This window comes from Loxodonta africana, chromosome 11 (assembly GCF_030014295.1).
Source record: "Loxodonta africana isolate mLoxAfr1 chromosome 11, mLoxAfr1.hap2, whole genome shotgun sequence".
Classification (NCBI taxonomy): Eukaryota; Metazoa; Chordata; class Mammalia; order Proboscidea; family Elephantidae; genus Loxodonta; species Loxodonta africana.
This window is the reverse complement of record NC_087352.1, coordinates 72,181,434-72,199,391: the sequence shown is the minus strand read 5'-3', so window position 1 is coordinate 72,199,391 and position 17,958 is coordinate 72,181,434. Positions and strand designations below refer to the sequence as shown.

At 39.1% G+C, this 17,958-nt stretch overlaps 1 protein-coding gene across 2 annotated transcripts in view; it reads right to left on the bottom strand.

Annotated features, from left to right (window-relative positions):
• The window catches only part of RPRD1A (regulation of nuclear pre-mRNA domain containing 1A), a 72,936-nt gene extending 55,261 nt beyond the window's left edge, over positions 1 to 17,675 (bottom strand). The window contains exon 1 of one of the 2 annotated variants that reach the window (XM_003406325.4): positions 17,371 to 17,675. In XM_003406325.4, coding sequence (XP_003406373.2) covers positions 17,371 to 17,521 — 151 coding nt within the window. In that variant the 5' untranslated portion in view covers positions 17,522 to 17,675. The remainder of the gene's footprint in view (positions 1 to 17,370) is intronic. The other variant, XM_064294601.1, reaches the window with a different exon arrangement.
• Positions 17,676 to 17,958: the final 283 nt, after the last annotated feature.

The window sequence follows — 17,958 nt, the reverse complement described above, 5'->3', positions numbered from 1 at the left end:
AAGCTCTTGAAAAACTTCAACAACCATTCATGATAAAATCTCTCAGAAACCAAGAATAGAGAAGAAGCTCCTCAACTTGATAAAGAGCACTAAAAGAACTAACAGCTAACATATACTTAATGGTGGAAGACTGAATGCTTTCCCTCTAAGATCAGGAACAAGGCAAGGATGTCCACTCTGAGCAGTCTTATTCAACACAGTGCTAGAAGTTCTAGTAAATACAACATGACAAGAAAAAGAAATAAAAGACATACCGTATTTTTACGCAAATAACATGTACCTTCTACATTTGTTTGCCAACCACTCCCTTCCCCCTGCAAGGTAGTTTCATAAGCACAGCTATGCCAATTTTTTTTACAAGTTGCTGTAAAAAAAAAAAAAAAAAAGGCACAGTGGCACTTACAAAACTAACTCACAAGGGGAGTGAGCGGTTGGTAAAAAAAACATAGAAGGCACGCATTATCTGCCTAAAAATACAGATGAGAAATGAAAAATAAAGCTGTCCCTATTTGCAGACGACATAATCATCTATGTAGAGAAGCCCAAAGAATCTACAAAAAAAACTCCTAAAGCTACCATGAGTGTTCAGCAACGCTGCGTGATATAACATAAATATTAAAAAATTAATTGTATTGCAATGTATTAGCAATGAACATGTGGATACCAAATTAAAAATACAATATCATTTTAAACCATCCCAAAAATTGGAAACAGGTGTAAATCTAACAAAATATGTACAGGACTCGTATGCTGAAAACTACACAATACTGATGAAAAATCATCAAAGAAAATCTCAATAAAGGGAGAGACATACTGTGTACACGGACTGGAATACTCAATATAGTGAAGGTATCAATTTTTCCTAAACTGATATACAGGTTTAACAGAATTCCGATCAAAATCCCAGAAAGAATTTTATACATATAGAAAAGATCATTCTAAAATGTATATGAAAAGGCAAAGAAACTAGAATAGCTAAAACAAATCTGAGTAAGAAAAATAAAGTTAGAAGAATCAGCCTATCCAATTTCAAGACTTATTATATAGCCATATATAGCTACAGTAATCAAGACTGCATGCTATTAATAAAGGAATAGTCACATGAATCAATGTAATAAAATAGAGAACCCAGGAATGGGCCCACACAAATATGCCCAACTGATTTTTGACAAAGGTGTAAAAGCCTTTTCAACAAATAATGCTGGAGCAACTCAAGATCCATGGGGCGGGGGGGAGGGGGTGAATCTCAACCAAAGTTTCACATCTTATACAAAAATTAACTCAAAATGGGTCATGTACTTAATAAAACTATAACCTTTTAGAATAAAAGCTAGGAGAAAATCTTTGGGATCTAGGGCTAGGCAAAGAGTTCTTAGATTTAGCATCAAAAGCATAATCCATTAAAAAAAAAAACTGATAAATTGGGTTTTTTTTTTTTTTAGGGTGGGAGGAGAGTGAATGTGGCTATAAAAGGGCAAAATGAGGAATCTTTACAGTGATAGAAATGTTCCTTATCTTGACTTCATCAATCTCAATATTCTGGTTGTGATACTGATGCTACCATTGGGGGGAAACGGGTAAAGGGTACATAAGATTTCTCTGGTTATTTCCTACAGCTGCACGTGAATCTACATTATCTCAAAATAAACTCTTTTTTTTTTAATTTCCCATTGAGACTTCTGCTTTCAGAGCTAAGGAATCACTGTACAACAAACACTCAGACTCCAGCCACTATTTATTCTACATCATTATTTATAGATTATTAATTTCATCAGTTCAACTCCAGCTATAGCTTTTAAAAACTAAAACAATTACATATTGAATCAGGCAAGATTAAAATTAGATGAAACAAAACTAACGAAAATCATTCATGGTTTCTATTAATCTAATAGCAATTCTCAAACTTGTTGGATTCAAGACTCTTCACACTTAAAAATTATTCAGAACCCCAAAGAGCTCTTGTTCAAATGGGCTACATCTTTCAATGCTTAATACAATCAAGCATTTTTAAAAATATTGTTTCACTGAAAAATAAAAGATAATTACATGTTAACACTAAAAAAAAAAAAAAATTGCCAAGACAGAAAACAGTGAGAAGAATCATAATGTTTTATATTTCTGCAAATATCCAGCTCAACAGAACACAGCTTAATTCTCATATATGCTTCTGTATTCAATATATCATGCCATGCTGTTTTGGTGGAAGTATATGAAGAGAATCAGGCCTCATGGAGATATATGAGTTGCAGAGAGGAATATTTTAATAGCTTTTACAAATACCTGTAGAAATTATTCCTTGAAACTGCAACAAAACTCAATAGTTTATAGTTTCAAAAATATTCTAAAGTTGCAATATTGAATCTGAAATCATATCAATGAACTTTTTAAACTCTGGTATATTAAAAGCCATTAGTCTATCATGCTCATCATGTTCTCTGAATGGTTATTTGCTCATGCATTATTTTGTATCATCATTCACTGGCCTTCTGAAGATACTGTTTCACTGAGTTACACAGGCCTTCCAATTGCTGACACATTTTACTATGCAATATCATAAAACACATTTATCAACATTACTTATTTCATTGGAAAGTCCTTTAAAGTACTGGGAAGCAATACCAAATGTGGGTGAAGCATACACAATTTGACCAAGGCAAATGATGACACTAAGAAATAACAAGAATAAGAGATATTTCTGGTAAAGGCTATAACACACACAATTTTGCAAAAACAGCAATAACAACAAAAAATCAAGGAGCCCTGGTGGCTCAGTGGTTAAATTGCTAACCAAAAGGTCAGCAGTTCAAACCCACCAGCTGCTTTGTGGGAGAAATATGTGGCAGTTGGCTTCCAGAAAAAATTTCAGGCTTGAAAACCCTATAAGGCAGTTCTACTCTGTCCTATAAGGTTGCTATGAGTTGGAATTGACTTGATGGCAGTGGGTTTGCGTTTTTTTTTTTGGTGGTTACAATGCTAGATATGTATGCATATTATGTGTATACGAATGTATATGTGTGTATATGCAGGTACAAGTATAGATGCATACATATGTACATGAATATGTGTGCTGCATATATATTTATATGTTTAATAAAGCACATGGGGGCACAGTTACAGATACTTCCTAGACATAACCAAACACCTTGTCGGCCAAGTTTAATGGGTTTGGAGGCTTAGGACGGTAGTCTCATGGGACAACTCGATCAACTGGCATAACACAGTTCATAAAGTTTATGCTCTACATCTAATTTGGCGAGTAGCATATGGGGTCTTAAAAGTGTACAGCAGCCATTTAATTTCTACTCATTTGGAGCAAAACAGAAAGAAGGGAACCAAAGACTCAGAGAAGAAACTAGTCTACAGGACCAACAGCCTACACAAGCCAAAGCCTCATGTATCCTGAGACCAGAAGAACTAGACGGTGCCCGGCTACCACTACCGACTATTCTGACCAGGGGCACAATAAACAGTCCCAGACAGACTGGGAGAAAAATGTAGAAAACTTAAATTATTAAAAAAGGGCAGACTTACTGAACTGGTAGAGACTAGAGGAATCCTCAAAACCACTGCCCTGAAATACCTTTAAACTTTGAACTGAAACCACTCCAGGAGGTCACCTTTCAGCTAAGTAATAGATTGGCTCATAAAATAAACAATATCACCCATGAGTACTGTGATTCTTAAAAAAAAAAAAAAAAAAACCTATAGGAGGCCTGGTAGCACAGTGGTTAAAAGCTATGGCTGCTAACCAAAAAGTCAGCAGTTCAAATCCACCAGCCACTCCTTGGAAACCCTATGGGGAAGTTCTACTCTGTCCTTTAGGGTCACTATGAGTCAGAATCAACTCGATGGTAATGGGGTTTGTTTTTTTATATGAGATCAAATGGTCAACATTTACCCTAAAGCAAAGATGGGAAGGTAAGGGGGGAGGGGCCACAGGGAAGCTACAGTAATGGAAACAAAACAACCAGAATGGAAATAATAAGAATCTTGACACATTGTGAAAAACGCAACCAATGTCACTGAACAATACGTACAGAATTATATATATTAAAAAGCTATTAGGAAGCTGTGAAGTTCATGGTGGCACCTACGAGTTTTCTAAAATTCTACTGTTTAACTGAAAACTTGAATTTTATCTTGGACGACAAATACTGTCAATGGTTTTCCTTGAAGCAACAGGCTCACTCCATTCATTTTTGAGAAAACACCTTGCCAAATACTCATGCCTAAACAACCATTGTTTCTGTCAGTTGTTCTTTCAAGTGAAAATGGTGTTTCATGAAAAACACAACTGGTTTACCTCACAACTCAATCACACAGGTGTTCTTCCATAATGTTCAGTATGCAGAAGTGTGTACTTCCCAACTTGTAATACAGATTATTAGAAAGTCACGCTAGGGTCAAGATTTAGTAACATTAGTAATTTACACTACTTCACTGACAACATTAAGTGAAACTGGCACATTTTTTAAACTGTGTGTGTATGAGGTGAAAAATACAATGACTCAGTCTGGTGCCTCTGTCTTCATTAACGATTAGGTACCAGCAGTTTTCATTCATCACTGTTTTTGCAACATCAAGGCACATGTCAACAGTGAAAAGAGGGGGGAAAGTCATAACAGTATTATAAAGATAATGTTGACCTTGTGGACCCCTAAAAGTCCTGGTGATTCACAAGGTTCACTAACCACACTTTAAGAATCACTGTTCAAAGGATGGGTAAGTATGGAAAGAATGGAACAATATTACAGGTTAAAAAGGAATACCTTGTTATGTTTTTTTTTTTTTGTTATGGATTGAACTGTGTCCCCCAAAATATCTGTCGATTTGGCTAGTCCGTTGATTCCCAGCATTATGTGACTGTCTACCATTTTGTCATCTGATGTGAGTTTCCTATATGTTGTAAATCCTATCTCTAGAATATTAATGAGATAGGATTAGTGGCAGTTATGTTAATGAGGCAGGACTCCATTTACAAGATTAGATTGCGTCTTAAGCCAATCTCTTTTGAGATATAGAAGAGAGAAGTGAGCAAAGAGACATGGGGACCTCATACCACCAAGAAAGACATACTGGGAGCAGAGCACGTCCTTTGGATTTGGGGTCCCTGTGCTGAGAAGCTCCTTGACTAAGAAGACTGATGACAAGGACCTTCCTCCAGAGGCAACAGAGAACACCTTCCCCTGGAGCTCGGGCCCTGAATTTGGACTTTTAGACTACCAGACTGTGAGAGAATAAATTTCTCTTTGTTAAAGCCATCCACTCGTAGTGTTTCTATTATAGCAGCATTAGAAGACTAAGACACACCTCAACATAAAACAAAATTCCTCACAACTAGACCAATAAGCAACATCATGATAAATAAAGAAAATACTGTCAATGATTTCATTTTACAATCAAAGCCCATGGAAGCAGCAGTCAAGAAATCAAACGACACTGCATTCAGCAAATGTTTGCAAAAGGCCTCTTTAAAGCATTAAAAAACAAGACTATGGTGAGTCTGACCCAAGCCATGGTGTTTTCAATCACCTCATACGCATGTGAAAGCTGGACAATGAATAAGGCAGAAGAACTGATGTACCTGAATTATGATGTTAGCCAAGAATACTGACTATACCATAGACTGCCAGAAGAATGAACAAGAAGTACTGCCAGAATGCTCCTTAGAAGCAAGGTTGGCAAGACTTTGTCTCACATCCTTTGGACATGTTATCAGGGGGACCAGTCCCTGGAGAAAGACATCATGCCTGATAAAGTAGATGGTCAGTAAAAAAGAGGAAGACCTTCAATGAGATGGACTGACACAGTGGCTGCAACAATGAGCTCAAGCATAACAACAACTGTGAGGATGGCGCAGGACCAGGCAGTGTTTTGTTCGGTTGTACTGAGGGTTGCTGTGATTTGGGACCAACTCGATGGCACCTAATAGCAACAATAAGAAGTTCAATGAACTCCAAGCAGGATGAACTCAAAAAGAGATTAAACGGAGATATATTATAATCAAATTGTTCAAAGTCAAGCCAGAGTCAAAGAGAGAAATATGAAAACCAAAGAGAGAAGGAAATCATTACGTATAAGGAATCCTCTATAAGATTAATAGTCGATTTCTCCTCAGAAACCATGGAGGCCACAAGGCAGTGGAATGACATATTTGAAGTGCTGGAAGAAAGAAAGAAAAAAAAACCTTTTCAACCAAGAATTCTGTATCTGGGCAAACCATTCTTCAAAAATGGAGGGAAAATGAAGACATTCCCAGAAAAACAAAAGCTGAGGGAGTTCACTGCTAGTAGAGCTGCCCTGCAAAGAATGTTAATGGGACTTGTTCAGGCTGAAATGAAAGGACACTAAACAGTAAACGTGAACCCATACAAAGAAATACAAAACATCAGTAAAGGTAACTAAAAAAAAACAAAACATAGGTAACTATAAAAGCCAATATTATTGTATTTGGTTTTTAACTCCTCTTTTTGTTTCCTATATGATATCAAAGACAAATATATAAAACAATAATTATAAACCTGCTAATAGGCATACAATGTATACAAATGTACTCAGTGACAATAACATAAGGGTGGGATGAAGCTGTACAGAGGCAGAGTTTTTTAATGCTACCAAAGGTAAGCAGGGATCAAACTAGATTGTTATAAATTTACATGTCACTTATAATTAGAAAAAAAAATCTCCCCCTGCTCAAAAAAAAAAAAAAAAAAAAAAAAGGGCTAAGGACCATGGATGGACAATTATTCCTTGGAGAAGTTAGGAAAGCTGTGGGTAGAAAGAAGTGACATTAGAGCTTAAGGTTAGGAGACAGAGTAGAAGCAGGAAAAGGGAAAAGTATATGAATGCAACAAGATTCATTAAAGTGTAAAGTGTATTCTTTTTTAATATTTCCTTTTTTAAAAGTAAAATCCACATAACATAAAATTAACCACTTTAAAGTATACAATTCAGTGGAATTCATAATGCTGGGCAGCAACCACGTCTAGATCCAAAATATTTTTGCCACCCTCAAAAGACATCAGTATCCATTAAGCAATCACCCCCATCTTTCCCTCCCTCAACCCTTAGCAACCATTTATCTGCTTTCTGTCTGTATGCATTTATGTATTGTGGATACTTCATATAAATGGAACCAGACAGTATGTGACTTCTTGTGTGTGGCTTCTTTCACTTGGCATAATGTTTTCAAGGCTTATTCATGTTGTAGGATATATCACTTCTTCATTTCTTTTCATGGCTGAATAATATTGCATTGTATAGATATATTTCTGGGTATAGATATACCACATTTTGTTTAGCCATTCATCCTTTGATGCACATGAAGACAGTGTATGATAAAGGAGGCAAATCAAATGGGTACGGTAAAACGAGCTTAAAAAAAAAATGGTGCGATACAATAGTGTCTACCACTTCTGCTCGGGTCTCTTAAAATCACCAGCTGAAACCACTAGGAATGTAGCTAGAATATTTAGTAATATAAATAGTTAAAATTGCAACAGAAAAAAATGACACATCCTAAATGTTCATAAGAGAGTAATGGTTATATAAATATTGGTGTAATCATGATCATGGAATACAGATGTTGTTAGTGCCATCAAGTCAGTTCTGATTCATAGGGACCCTACGGGACAGAGGAGAACTGCCCCACAGTGTATCCAAAGAGCAGCTGGTGGATTTGAACTGCTGACCTTTTGGTTAGCAGCCAAGAGCTCTTAATCACTATGCCACTAGGGTCCATATAAACACTGGTGTAACCATAAACATAGAATACAGTACAGGCATTTAAAAAATGAGGCAACATCTTATATACACATATGTAACAAAGTATAAGATATATTAAATGAAAGGACAGAGAAATCTATTTAATATGCTATGCTATTCCTGTAAACAAGAAAGAGCGAAAGAAAACAGTAACATATACATATGCTCGTATATGAATAGAAAATTCTGAAAGAATACATAAACTTAACAGATGTAAGTATGGGTGTGAAAAATGGGTGGGGAACAGGAATGGGAAGGAGCCTTACTCCTCTTTTTATACCTTTTCTGAATTTGATATTATGTGCATCTTATTACCTAATCTCATATATATTTACACGTGTATGTAAACATCCACATATTTTAAGTACACCTAAAAAACTCAAGCATGTAACTTAAAAGTATGGCTAAGGAAAAGCTAAAAAGAAAAAAAAAAAAGAGGGTAAGATTACTAGGCACCTGATAGGAGCCAAGAGTTATTCTAAATAACTAAAATGACAAAAAAATCTAAATGACATCAAGGTGATTAAATAATTCATCATTACTATCCTTTTAATGTACTTTTGTAAACAGAATCAATAAATACAAACTTGTTGCCGTCAAGCTGATTCCAACTCATAGGGACCCTACAGGGCAGAGTAAAACTGCTCCATTTTTATCGGGTTTCCAAGGAGCAGCTGGTGGATTTGAACTGCCAATCTTTTGGTTAGCAGCCAGCCGATCTCTTACTGTGCCACCAGGGCCCCTATATGAACAAAAAGATTAAAATATATCTTTTTATCACTTAAAGTTTTTTCCAGACATAAAATACTAAATGTATATCTAAAATGCTTATCATCCTACCTAGCTCCAGACAGGACTTACGAATCGTTCTATTTAAAATGTCAAATAAAGTTTTTACCTAAGACCACATTCAAATAATTAAAATAGTAAGAACTATGTCTATATTCATTGTACAGCTCCAATAATCTCTACTCATACTTCAAATCCCAAATTAAAGTAAGTCTTCCCTGATTACCTAAACCAGCTTAGGTTCCCAGTTACAGTTCTCCTTTGTATCACTCTGCAGCTACTAATTTAGTAAGCTGCATGTCCCTGGTTTACATGTAAACTCCATGAAGACAGCTGCATGTATTTTACCTGCTGAATCATTCATGGCCTAGTAAAAGCAAAAGCTCAGTAAATACTTGCTGAATAAAGGAAACCAATAGCAAAATCTTTTACTTAAACATTGGAAATGAAAACTTCATTTTATTAAAAACTGCTCGTAAATTATAGATTGTCATATTAAGTTTGCTTAATGTGGGAGCACACTTTTATTTTTATTAGAAAATGAACATTAATTGTATCATCAGCAGCAAAAACATCAAATTATCAATGTTTTAAAAAGCACATATCCCTGGAAAGTACATCTAAAAAAAAAAAAATCACATTACACCCTCTCCTCATTTATTGACTATCTTGTTATCCGACATTTCCTGTTTACAACAGCAAAAAATCTACTATTCAACTATTTTGCACATCTGGCTGTAACGAGTGCTGAGGTACAAGGCGAGAGTAAGGCTGGCTGCAGTGGCCTATCTACAGAAAACAGTGCCTCGGGTAATTAGTGTGGGTTGCTGAATGATCACAGCTGGCAGTGGAAACAGTGATGGCCAACAGAAACTGCTCGTTGGCACTCCGCCTCAAGCAGTGCCCAGGGCACAAACCTTACTTGTTACCACAGCCCTTCTCCCCCACTAAAGGCTTTTCGCTGACTGTGATGCTTAAGGTTACATGTCAACTTCACTGGGCCATGATTCTCAGTGGCTTGGCTGTTATGTAATATGCAGTCTGGCAGTTATGTAATGATGCAGTCACCCTCCATTTTTGTGATCTGATGTGGTCATCCTCCATTTTCACATGTCGCATTTTGCCTAATGACCTGGTCTTTGGAACCTAACTGTGTCGACAAGTGAGGAGAGGGTGCATAGGCCAAAGGGAAATTTCATAAATTCAGGTAAAGTGTTCATGAGATTTAATATTTTGGAGGGAATATGTCTGCTAAGGCAAAACAATGTGTCCTAGCCACCCTCTGGATCTAACTACCGGTTTATAAGAAATAGTCTAGTTCTCAGCATATGGCCCATTGATTCCTGGGAGTCCTTAAACTCTTTCATGAGGCCCATGAAGTCGAAACTACTTTAATGATAGTACTGAGATGTTATTTGCCTTTTTCACTGTCACTCTCTCACACATGTACACATTTTGGGGAGGTTATATGATGTACGATATACTAACTAGACTGAATGCACAACCAGACATGAGAATCCAGCTGCCTTCCATTAAGCCAAACATTATAGAGCTTTAGAAAAACATAAAGCAATCACTTTTCTACAATTTTTAGAGAAAATCATTATTTTTCATTAATAATGTCATTTTATGTAAATAAGTAAGTGATTTAGTATTGTACTTTAAAATAATGCATGCCCTCTGTATTTGTTTGCCAACCACACCCTCCCCCCCGCAAGGTATTTTCATAAGCGCCACTATGTCAGTTTTTTTTAACATGTTGCAGTAAAAATAATTAGCACAATACACGAAAATACTTCGCAAAAAATGTTTCCTGTTTTCCTAAAACCAAATCAACTAGAGAGCAAAGAATATGCAGAGCTTAATAACATCTCTTGCAAACCTAAAGCCATATTGTGAATGTAAATGTTGATTCAATACAAACATAAGGACCTTCGTCAAAAGCAGTAGTATTTTAGGGCTACGGAGGTTAAAAGTGAAATGGGCAGAAAACCACCTCAAGGAGCCCAAGAGTCTGCTTTACAGCCAACATATACTCCCCCAAATTTGTAATGCAATGAAAAGTGATAACTTGTTCCCTTAAAGTTATCTGATAAAATCAGAACTGCTGATTGTTAACAGATGATTACAATAGAAGAAAAAGTTAAACGTTAAATAACCTAATATTTTAATTGTTGCAATACAAGAAAAACCAGTAACAGGCATTCAAGGGCTGAGCATTCCCAGGTTTAGCTCTTTACGTTGCAATTCACATCTCAGCAACTCCACATATTCCCACTAGCTGAAGGAATAGCTAGTTCAGGAGGGTTTTTATTAAATGTCACCTAGTCAGGGATGATCTACCTCACCATTCTAACTAGTTCTTCTCCTCCGGTAGACAACACAGAATTTGTTTACAATGTTTTGTTTCTTGTTTGCCCTCCCCATGAGACAAAAAATTTTATGAGGGCAGACACCAACTTTGTTTTAGTTATCACTGGGATATACACTATGTCTGACACACACAAGACAATCAATAAATACACGGAGAATTCAGATACCCTAAAGGGTGGTGCAATGGTTAAGGGCTCAGCTGCTAACCGAAAGGTTGGCAGTTGGAACCCACCCAGCGGGCTCCACAGGAGAAAAGACCTGGCAATCTGTCCCCATAAGGACTACAGCCTAGAAAACCCTACGCAGCAGTTCTGCTCTATCATATGCGGTTGCTATGAGTTGAAATCTATTTGACACCTAATAACAACACAGGTTGAAGCACTTACAGCTTTGTTGAGGCACAAGTATGAGTAATGTACAAGAGCTGGTGTGACGGATTCAATCACAGACTAGTGAGGGCAGTGACTCTAAACCCACACTGCCTGTCAAGTCGATTCCGACTCATAATGACTCTATAGGACAGAGTAGAACTGCCCCATAGAGTTTCAAGGGCTGTAAATCTTCAGAAGTAAACTGCCACATCTTTCTACCATGGAGCAGCTGGTGGGTTTAAACCACTGACCTTCTGGTTGGCAGCTGAGCACTTCAACTGCTGCACCACCAGGGCTCCTACAATGACTCTAAGGCAACTGGATGCTGAGACTTCATCTCACGTACTTTGGACATTTCACTGGCGGGACCAGTCCCTGGAGATGGACATTATGCTTCGTAAAGTGGAGAGCTGGTGAAAAAGAAGACCCTCAACAACGTGGGCTGACACAGTGGTTGCAACAACAGCCTCAAACAGCAACAATTGTGAGGACTGCACAGGACTGGGTAGTGTTTCGTTCTGTTGTCCACTGGGTTACTACAAGTTGGAACCAACTTGACAGCACCTAACAACCACGACCAAACTGGTTATTTTTCTACAACTCTTCCAAAGAGTTTTTTGTTGCTGTCCTGTGTGTGTGCGTAGAAGAGGCCAAATGTCAGTGTTGGTTTTGTAAATTCAGGTATATTCACGGTCACTATTTCTGCAGCAATGAATCTAACACAAAATTTACATTAATAGTGGTGGCGAAGTGGTTAAGTGCTACGGCTGCTAACCAAGAGGTCGGCAGTTTAAATACGCCAGACGTTCCTTGGAAACTCTGTGGGGCAGTTTTACTCTGTCCTATGAGTCGGAGTCAACTCGATGGCAGTGGGGTTTTTTTTTTTGTTTGTTTTTTAGCCCATGTTATGGACTGAATTGTGTCTCCCGAAAATTATGTGTTATAAATCCTAACCCTTTACATGTGGATATAACCTATTCTGGGAATAGGGCTTTCTTTGTCATGCTATGTTAATCAGTACAGCTTATGTCTTAAGCCAATCACTTACAAAAAAAGGTCCAACTAGAAAGCAAAGAAACAAGCAATGACAAATGGGAGAGAGAGACACAACAAGAAGATTGCCAACGAATCCAGGACCAGAAGCTGAAAGACACACGGACCTTCCCCCAGAGCCAACAGAGAGAGCATTCCCATGGAGCCGACATCCTGAATTCAGACTCTTAGCCTCCTACACTGTGAGAATATAAATTTCTGTTAAAGCCACCTACTTGTGATATTTCTGTTATAGCAGCACTAGGTAAGTAAGGTAGCCCAGTACTGAGAGAGTCATTTAGAGTCTAAAACAGTCACCTTCAAAGGACACTTACATGAAAAGACTACGAAAAAAGGAAATAGCACCCATGCCTCACACCATACAGAAAAACAAATTCAAGATGGATTAGGGACTTAAACGCGCAAACTAAAACAATAAAATTCTTAGAAGAAAAAGTAGGGGCAACGCTGTCAGGCCTAGCTTTTAATAACGGATTATCTAATATAACAACAAAAGCACAAACAGCAAAAGACAAAATGAGACCTCATAAAAATTAAAACTTCTGCTCATTAAAAGACTTTACCAAAAAAGTGAAAAGACAAGCTACCTATCAACTGGGAGAATATCTTCGGAAACCATATGCCCGACAAGAATCTAATAGCCAAAATACATATAAAACTTCAAGAAAAATTAACCCAATCATAAAATGGGCAAAGGGCTTGAATAGACATTTCAACCATCACCACATGAAAATATGCTTGGTGTAATTAGCCATCAGAGAGATACAAATCAAAACCACAATGAAATAGCACTTTACTCTCACCAGGATGGCGAAGATTTAAAAAACTGAAAATGACAAACGTTGGTGAGGATTTGGGAAAATTGGAACCCTTATCCATTTGCTAGTGGGAATGCAAAATGGTACAGTTGTTGTGGAAAACAGTGTGGTGGCTACTCAAAAAGCTAAAAATAGAACTACCATATGACTCAGCAATTCCACTCCTAGGTATGTACCCAAAAGATCTGAAAGCGCAGACTCAAAAAGAGACTTATACACTAATGTTCATCAAAGCACTCTTCACAAAACAATAGCCAAAAAGGTGGAGACAACCCAAATGTCCATCAACAGATAAATGGATAAAAAATGTGGTACATACATACACGGGAATACTACTCAGCCAGTAAAAACGAAGTCTTGATACATGCTACAACATGGAGCTGAAAACATTATGCAGTAAATAAGTCAATCACAAAAGGATGACCTTACTTATATAAAAGACTTTTATATAAAGACAAGAAAAGGCAAATTTATGGTGACCAAAGTTTACTAGTGGTTACTAGGGACAGGATGGAAGGGATAACGGAGAGGGGTTAACGGTGATGGAAATGTCACATTAATTAAAGACAGGGTTGCACAACCAAGTACTGTAACTGCTGTCAATAAACTGTACACCTGTAAAATGTTGAATGGACAAAAGCTGTGTGACAGACATGTTTACGATTCAAAAAAAGAGTAGCTACTGAGGCTGCTCATAAAAAAAAATATATATATATATACAACCAAAATCCTCATGGAATTTGGTTTCTTAGTTTGGAGGTTTAGGGTCATGGTTTTGTGCGACACCCCTGTTAAATGGCCTAATAACATGTTTAGTGTTTCTGTTCTATCTCCTAGTTCACTGTGTAGTGCCCGGAGTCTTAAAAGCTTGCAAGGCACAATAATTGGTCTCTATTTGCCTGGAGCAACAGAAGAAGGAGACTCAGGAATTAGAGAGGAAATGGAATGTGTGGCTCATTGCCTCCATGAATAACTGCCTCCTTTTGCCTTGAGACTGGAAGAACTGGATGGTGTCCGGCTACCTTTACTGAACATTTTTATCCAAGATTCCATAGAAGAATCCTGATCAAACCAGGGGTGGGGGAGTGGGAGGGGAGTAGAACATGTGTCAAGTTTTCACGGACTCCAGACTTCCTGGAGCCGTGGAGGGTGGATGAACCCCTGAAACTACTGCCTTGAGAAAGTCTTTAAACCTTAGCCCAAAAATATCCACTGAAATCTTAAAACCAAACAACAGTTTAGCTTAACTAGTAAATGTCTGCCTTGAGCATTATCCTCTTTTAAGATCTATCTATATGGCATCAAACTGACAAGAGCAACTTGAAAGACTAGGTAGGAACTTTATGGGGCAGTGAATTTATGTTTATGGGGGAGGAACAATTCGGAAAAGGAGGGTGAGAATGGTTGCACAAGAAGAAGAATGTAATCAACCTAACTAAATGATACATGTAGAAACTGCTGAATTGGTGTATGTTCTGCTGGGTATATTTTCAACAACAAAATAATTTTTTTTCTTAAAAGAAAATGAAAAGACAACCCAGTGAATGGACAAAAATTTGCAGATCATGCATCTGATAAAGAACTTATATCTAGAATACATTAAGAACTCTTGCTGCTGTTAGCTACCTTTGAGTGGGTCCCCAACTCATCTTAACCCCTTGTACAACTGACCCATTTCCATGACAGGGCTGGACATTTGTGATCCATAAGGTTTTCACCCTTACTGCCACTTACAAGTCAAGAACAAGACAACCCAATTAAAAAATGAGCAAAGGATCTGAATAGCATTTCTCCAAAGACATGTAACTGGCCAATACGCACATAAAAAGATGTTCAACAGAGAAATACAAATCAAAACCACAATGAGATAACACTTCATACCCATTAGGATGGCTGTAACCAAAGACAGATAGTAAGTGGTGGTGAGGATGTAAAGAAACTGCAACTCTAATACACTGCTAGCGGAAATGTAAAATGGCGCAATCATCGTGGAGAACAGTCTGGCAATTCCTCCAAAGGTTAAACAGAGTCATAATGCCAGTGAAAAAACCAGCTGCTGTTGAGTCAACTCTGACTCATGGCGACCGCATGTGGGTCAGAACAGAACTGTGCTCCACAGGGTTTTCAATGACTGATTTTGAGGGAAGTAAATCACCAGGCCTTTCTTCTGAGGAGCCTTTGGGTGGACACAACCTGGAACCTCCAACCTTAAGTTTAGCACCATGTGCACCACCCAGGGACTCCACAGCTATCTGCAGTTACAGCTAAACATCCCTAAAAACCCTAGCAATGATTAAAGCCGTATTCCAAGGTAAACTCGTCGTAGAGTTGATTTCGGCTCAGAGTGACCCTACAGGTCAGAGCAGAACTGCCCCATATGTTTACCAAGGAGCAGCTGGTGGGTTCGAACTGCCGACCTGTTACCACAGGGTGAGAGGAAATGGTATGGGATTAGTTAAGATTAAGCTTTATCATTAGCCTTCCAGGTTTATCTCCCGTGAAATACCTGTAAACAGCATTGCCATTTTTCTGTTGGGTTGTTTGTCTTGTTGATTTGCAGTAGTTCTTAAGATAGCCTGGGTATCAATCCTTTATTGACTATGCATTTCTAAATGCTTCTCGAAGTTCAGTTAGCTATTTTCCCAACCTATATACCAATGTTTCTCAAATCTTTTTGGCCACTCACAAAGACTAGTTTCTCACTGAGAGCCAATATATATACACTTATTTATTTATAAAGTGAAAAACAGGGCTCTAAATCAATGTCTTCTTAACCACAAGCAAATATACAAGAGTATTTTGTAGGAAGAGGACAGCTTCTCTCTATTCTATACAGCCAGTGCCACATTTTAGCTGCCATGTTAACACATCATGTAGCTTTCACAGAGTCACTAAACAAGCACCCATTTTAGTAACGGTTTGTTAAAACTGTTAACACTTAATAAATAACTATCATACCCATCGAGATGTTTTAAACAACAAAGAGCTTCTACTCCATTCAATGAATTAATAATAAAGGTACAAATTAAATTTCAGACTATGCGAATTAAATTTTTAATTTTTCAGTCACATTAACATACAACCAATTCTTTACAGATAAAGTTACTGGCCAGACTCGGGATATTTTAGTGAAAACTGCTCAAAGCTCAAAAAAGTTTACTTCATTTACAGGCGCACTATCAAATGTTTTGCCAAAGAAAGACGCTGCATATACAGCAAGACCTTAGACCAGGTAAATCTAACTTCCCCATTTTCAGATAAGGCAACTGCAATCCAAAAGTTAAGAAGCTTGCTTAATCTTGGTCCTCTAAAACCTACAAGTTGGGGGTTCTTTTCACAGCATTATGCATTTTTAGGCTCCGCAGTTCTGAAACTCTGACCCCCTCTATTAATTTTAGACTAGGTTTATGTATTACGGAACTGGAAATTACGAAATTACTCCCATTCCCACACTAACCTATTCCTTTCCACTTCCTTACCTTTCCCCTCCCCTATCCACCACTATGGAAACCCTGGTGGTGTAGTGGTTTAGAGTTCGGCTGCTAACCAAAAGGTTGGCACTTACAATCAACCAGGTGCTCCTTGGAAACCCTACGGGGCAGTTCTACTCTATCGTATAAGGTTGCTATGAGTTGGAATAGACTGGATGGTAATGGCTTTTTTTTTTTTTAATCCACCACTACGGAAACCATGGTGGCGCAGTGGTTAAGAGCTACAGCTGCTAACCGAAAAGGTCAGCAGTTCGAATCCACCTGGTGCTCCTTGGAAACCCTATGGGGCAGTTCTACTCTGTCCCATGGGGTCACTATGAATAGGAATCGACTAGACAGCAACGGGTTTTTGGTCTTATCCACCACTATAACAGACGAAAACATAAAGTACCAGCCTGCCTTAATTTTGGCTCTAATTGCATGCGGTGTCCCGAACCCCCAGCTACTGTTCCTCCCGTGTTAAATCAATCGAAGTTTAATTTTATCCATCATTCCTTTATTCAACTAACACCTACTAAACGCCGGCTTTGCAGGGAGCGCGGTGCACGCGGCTCATACCCCGCCAACAGCCGCTCGCAGGCACAGAGACGGCTCTCCAGGCGTCAGGGAGCCGCGGGCGCTGGGGAGTGCGGGGCTCCGGGTAAGCAGGGCAGGGGTCCCGGTGACACCAGGGAACGAGCCGGGTGGCGGAGATCCGCGCGGGCGGCTCACCTTTACGCAGCTCCCGCTCCCACACGGTGACGATGGGCCGCGAGTGCTTGCGGTGGTGGATGAGCCACAGAGACAAGGTCTGCACGCTCTGCTGCGAGTTGCTCAACTCCGACAGCTTCTTCTCCAGCGCCGCCTCAGAGAAGGCGGACATCCCTCCGACACCACGTTCACGCCGTCCCACGCGCTGGGGCCGCGGGGAGGAGAGTTTCACCGCCCTCGTCGCGGCCTCGCCCCCTCACTCCACCCTTCCCCACGCCCTCAATACCGCCAGCGCCACATCCAAGTCCGGCCGCAACCCAGCAAGATGGCGTCCGGCCGGCAGTGACGTCAGAGGCCGGCGGGTCCCAGCTTTCCAGCTACAAGCCCACGGAAGGGGCGCGGCCTCGGCCCAGAGGCGGAAGGGGCGAGGCCGAAACAAGTGCAGGTGAGGCCGCCGGGGGCGTGCCGCTGGGGCGGGGCCAGCGGTAGGACAGGATTTGATGGGCCCAGAACCTTCTTGGGGGAAAACAGTCACTGCCGAGGACGGAGTGACTAAAACTCTCTATTTAGGGGTGTAGTTCGGTACAGGCACTGTTTAAGACTATTTGG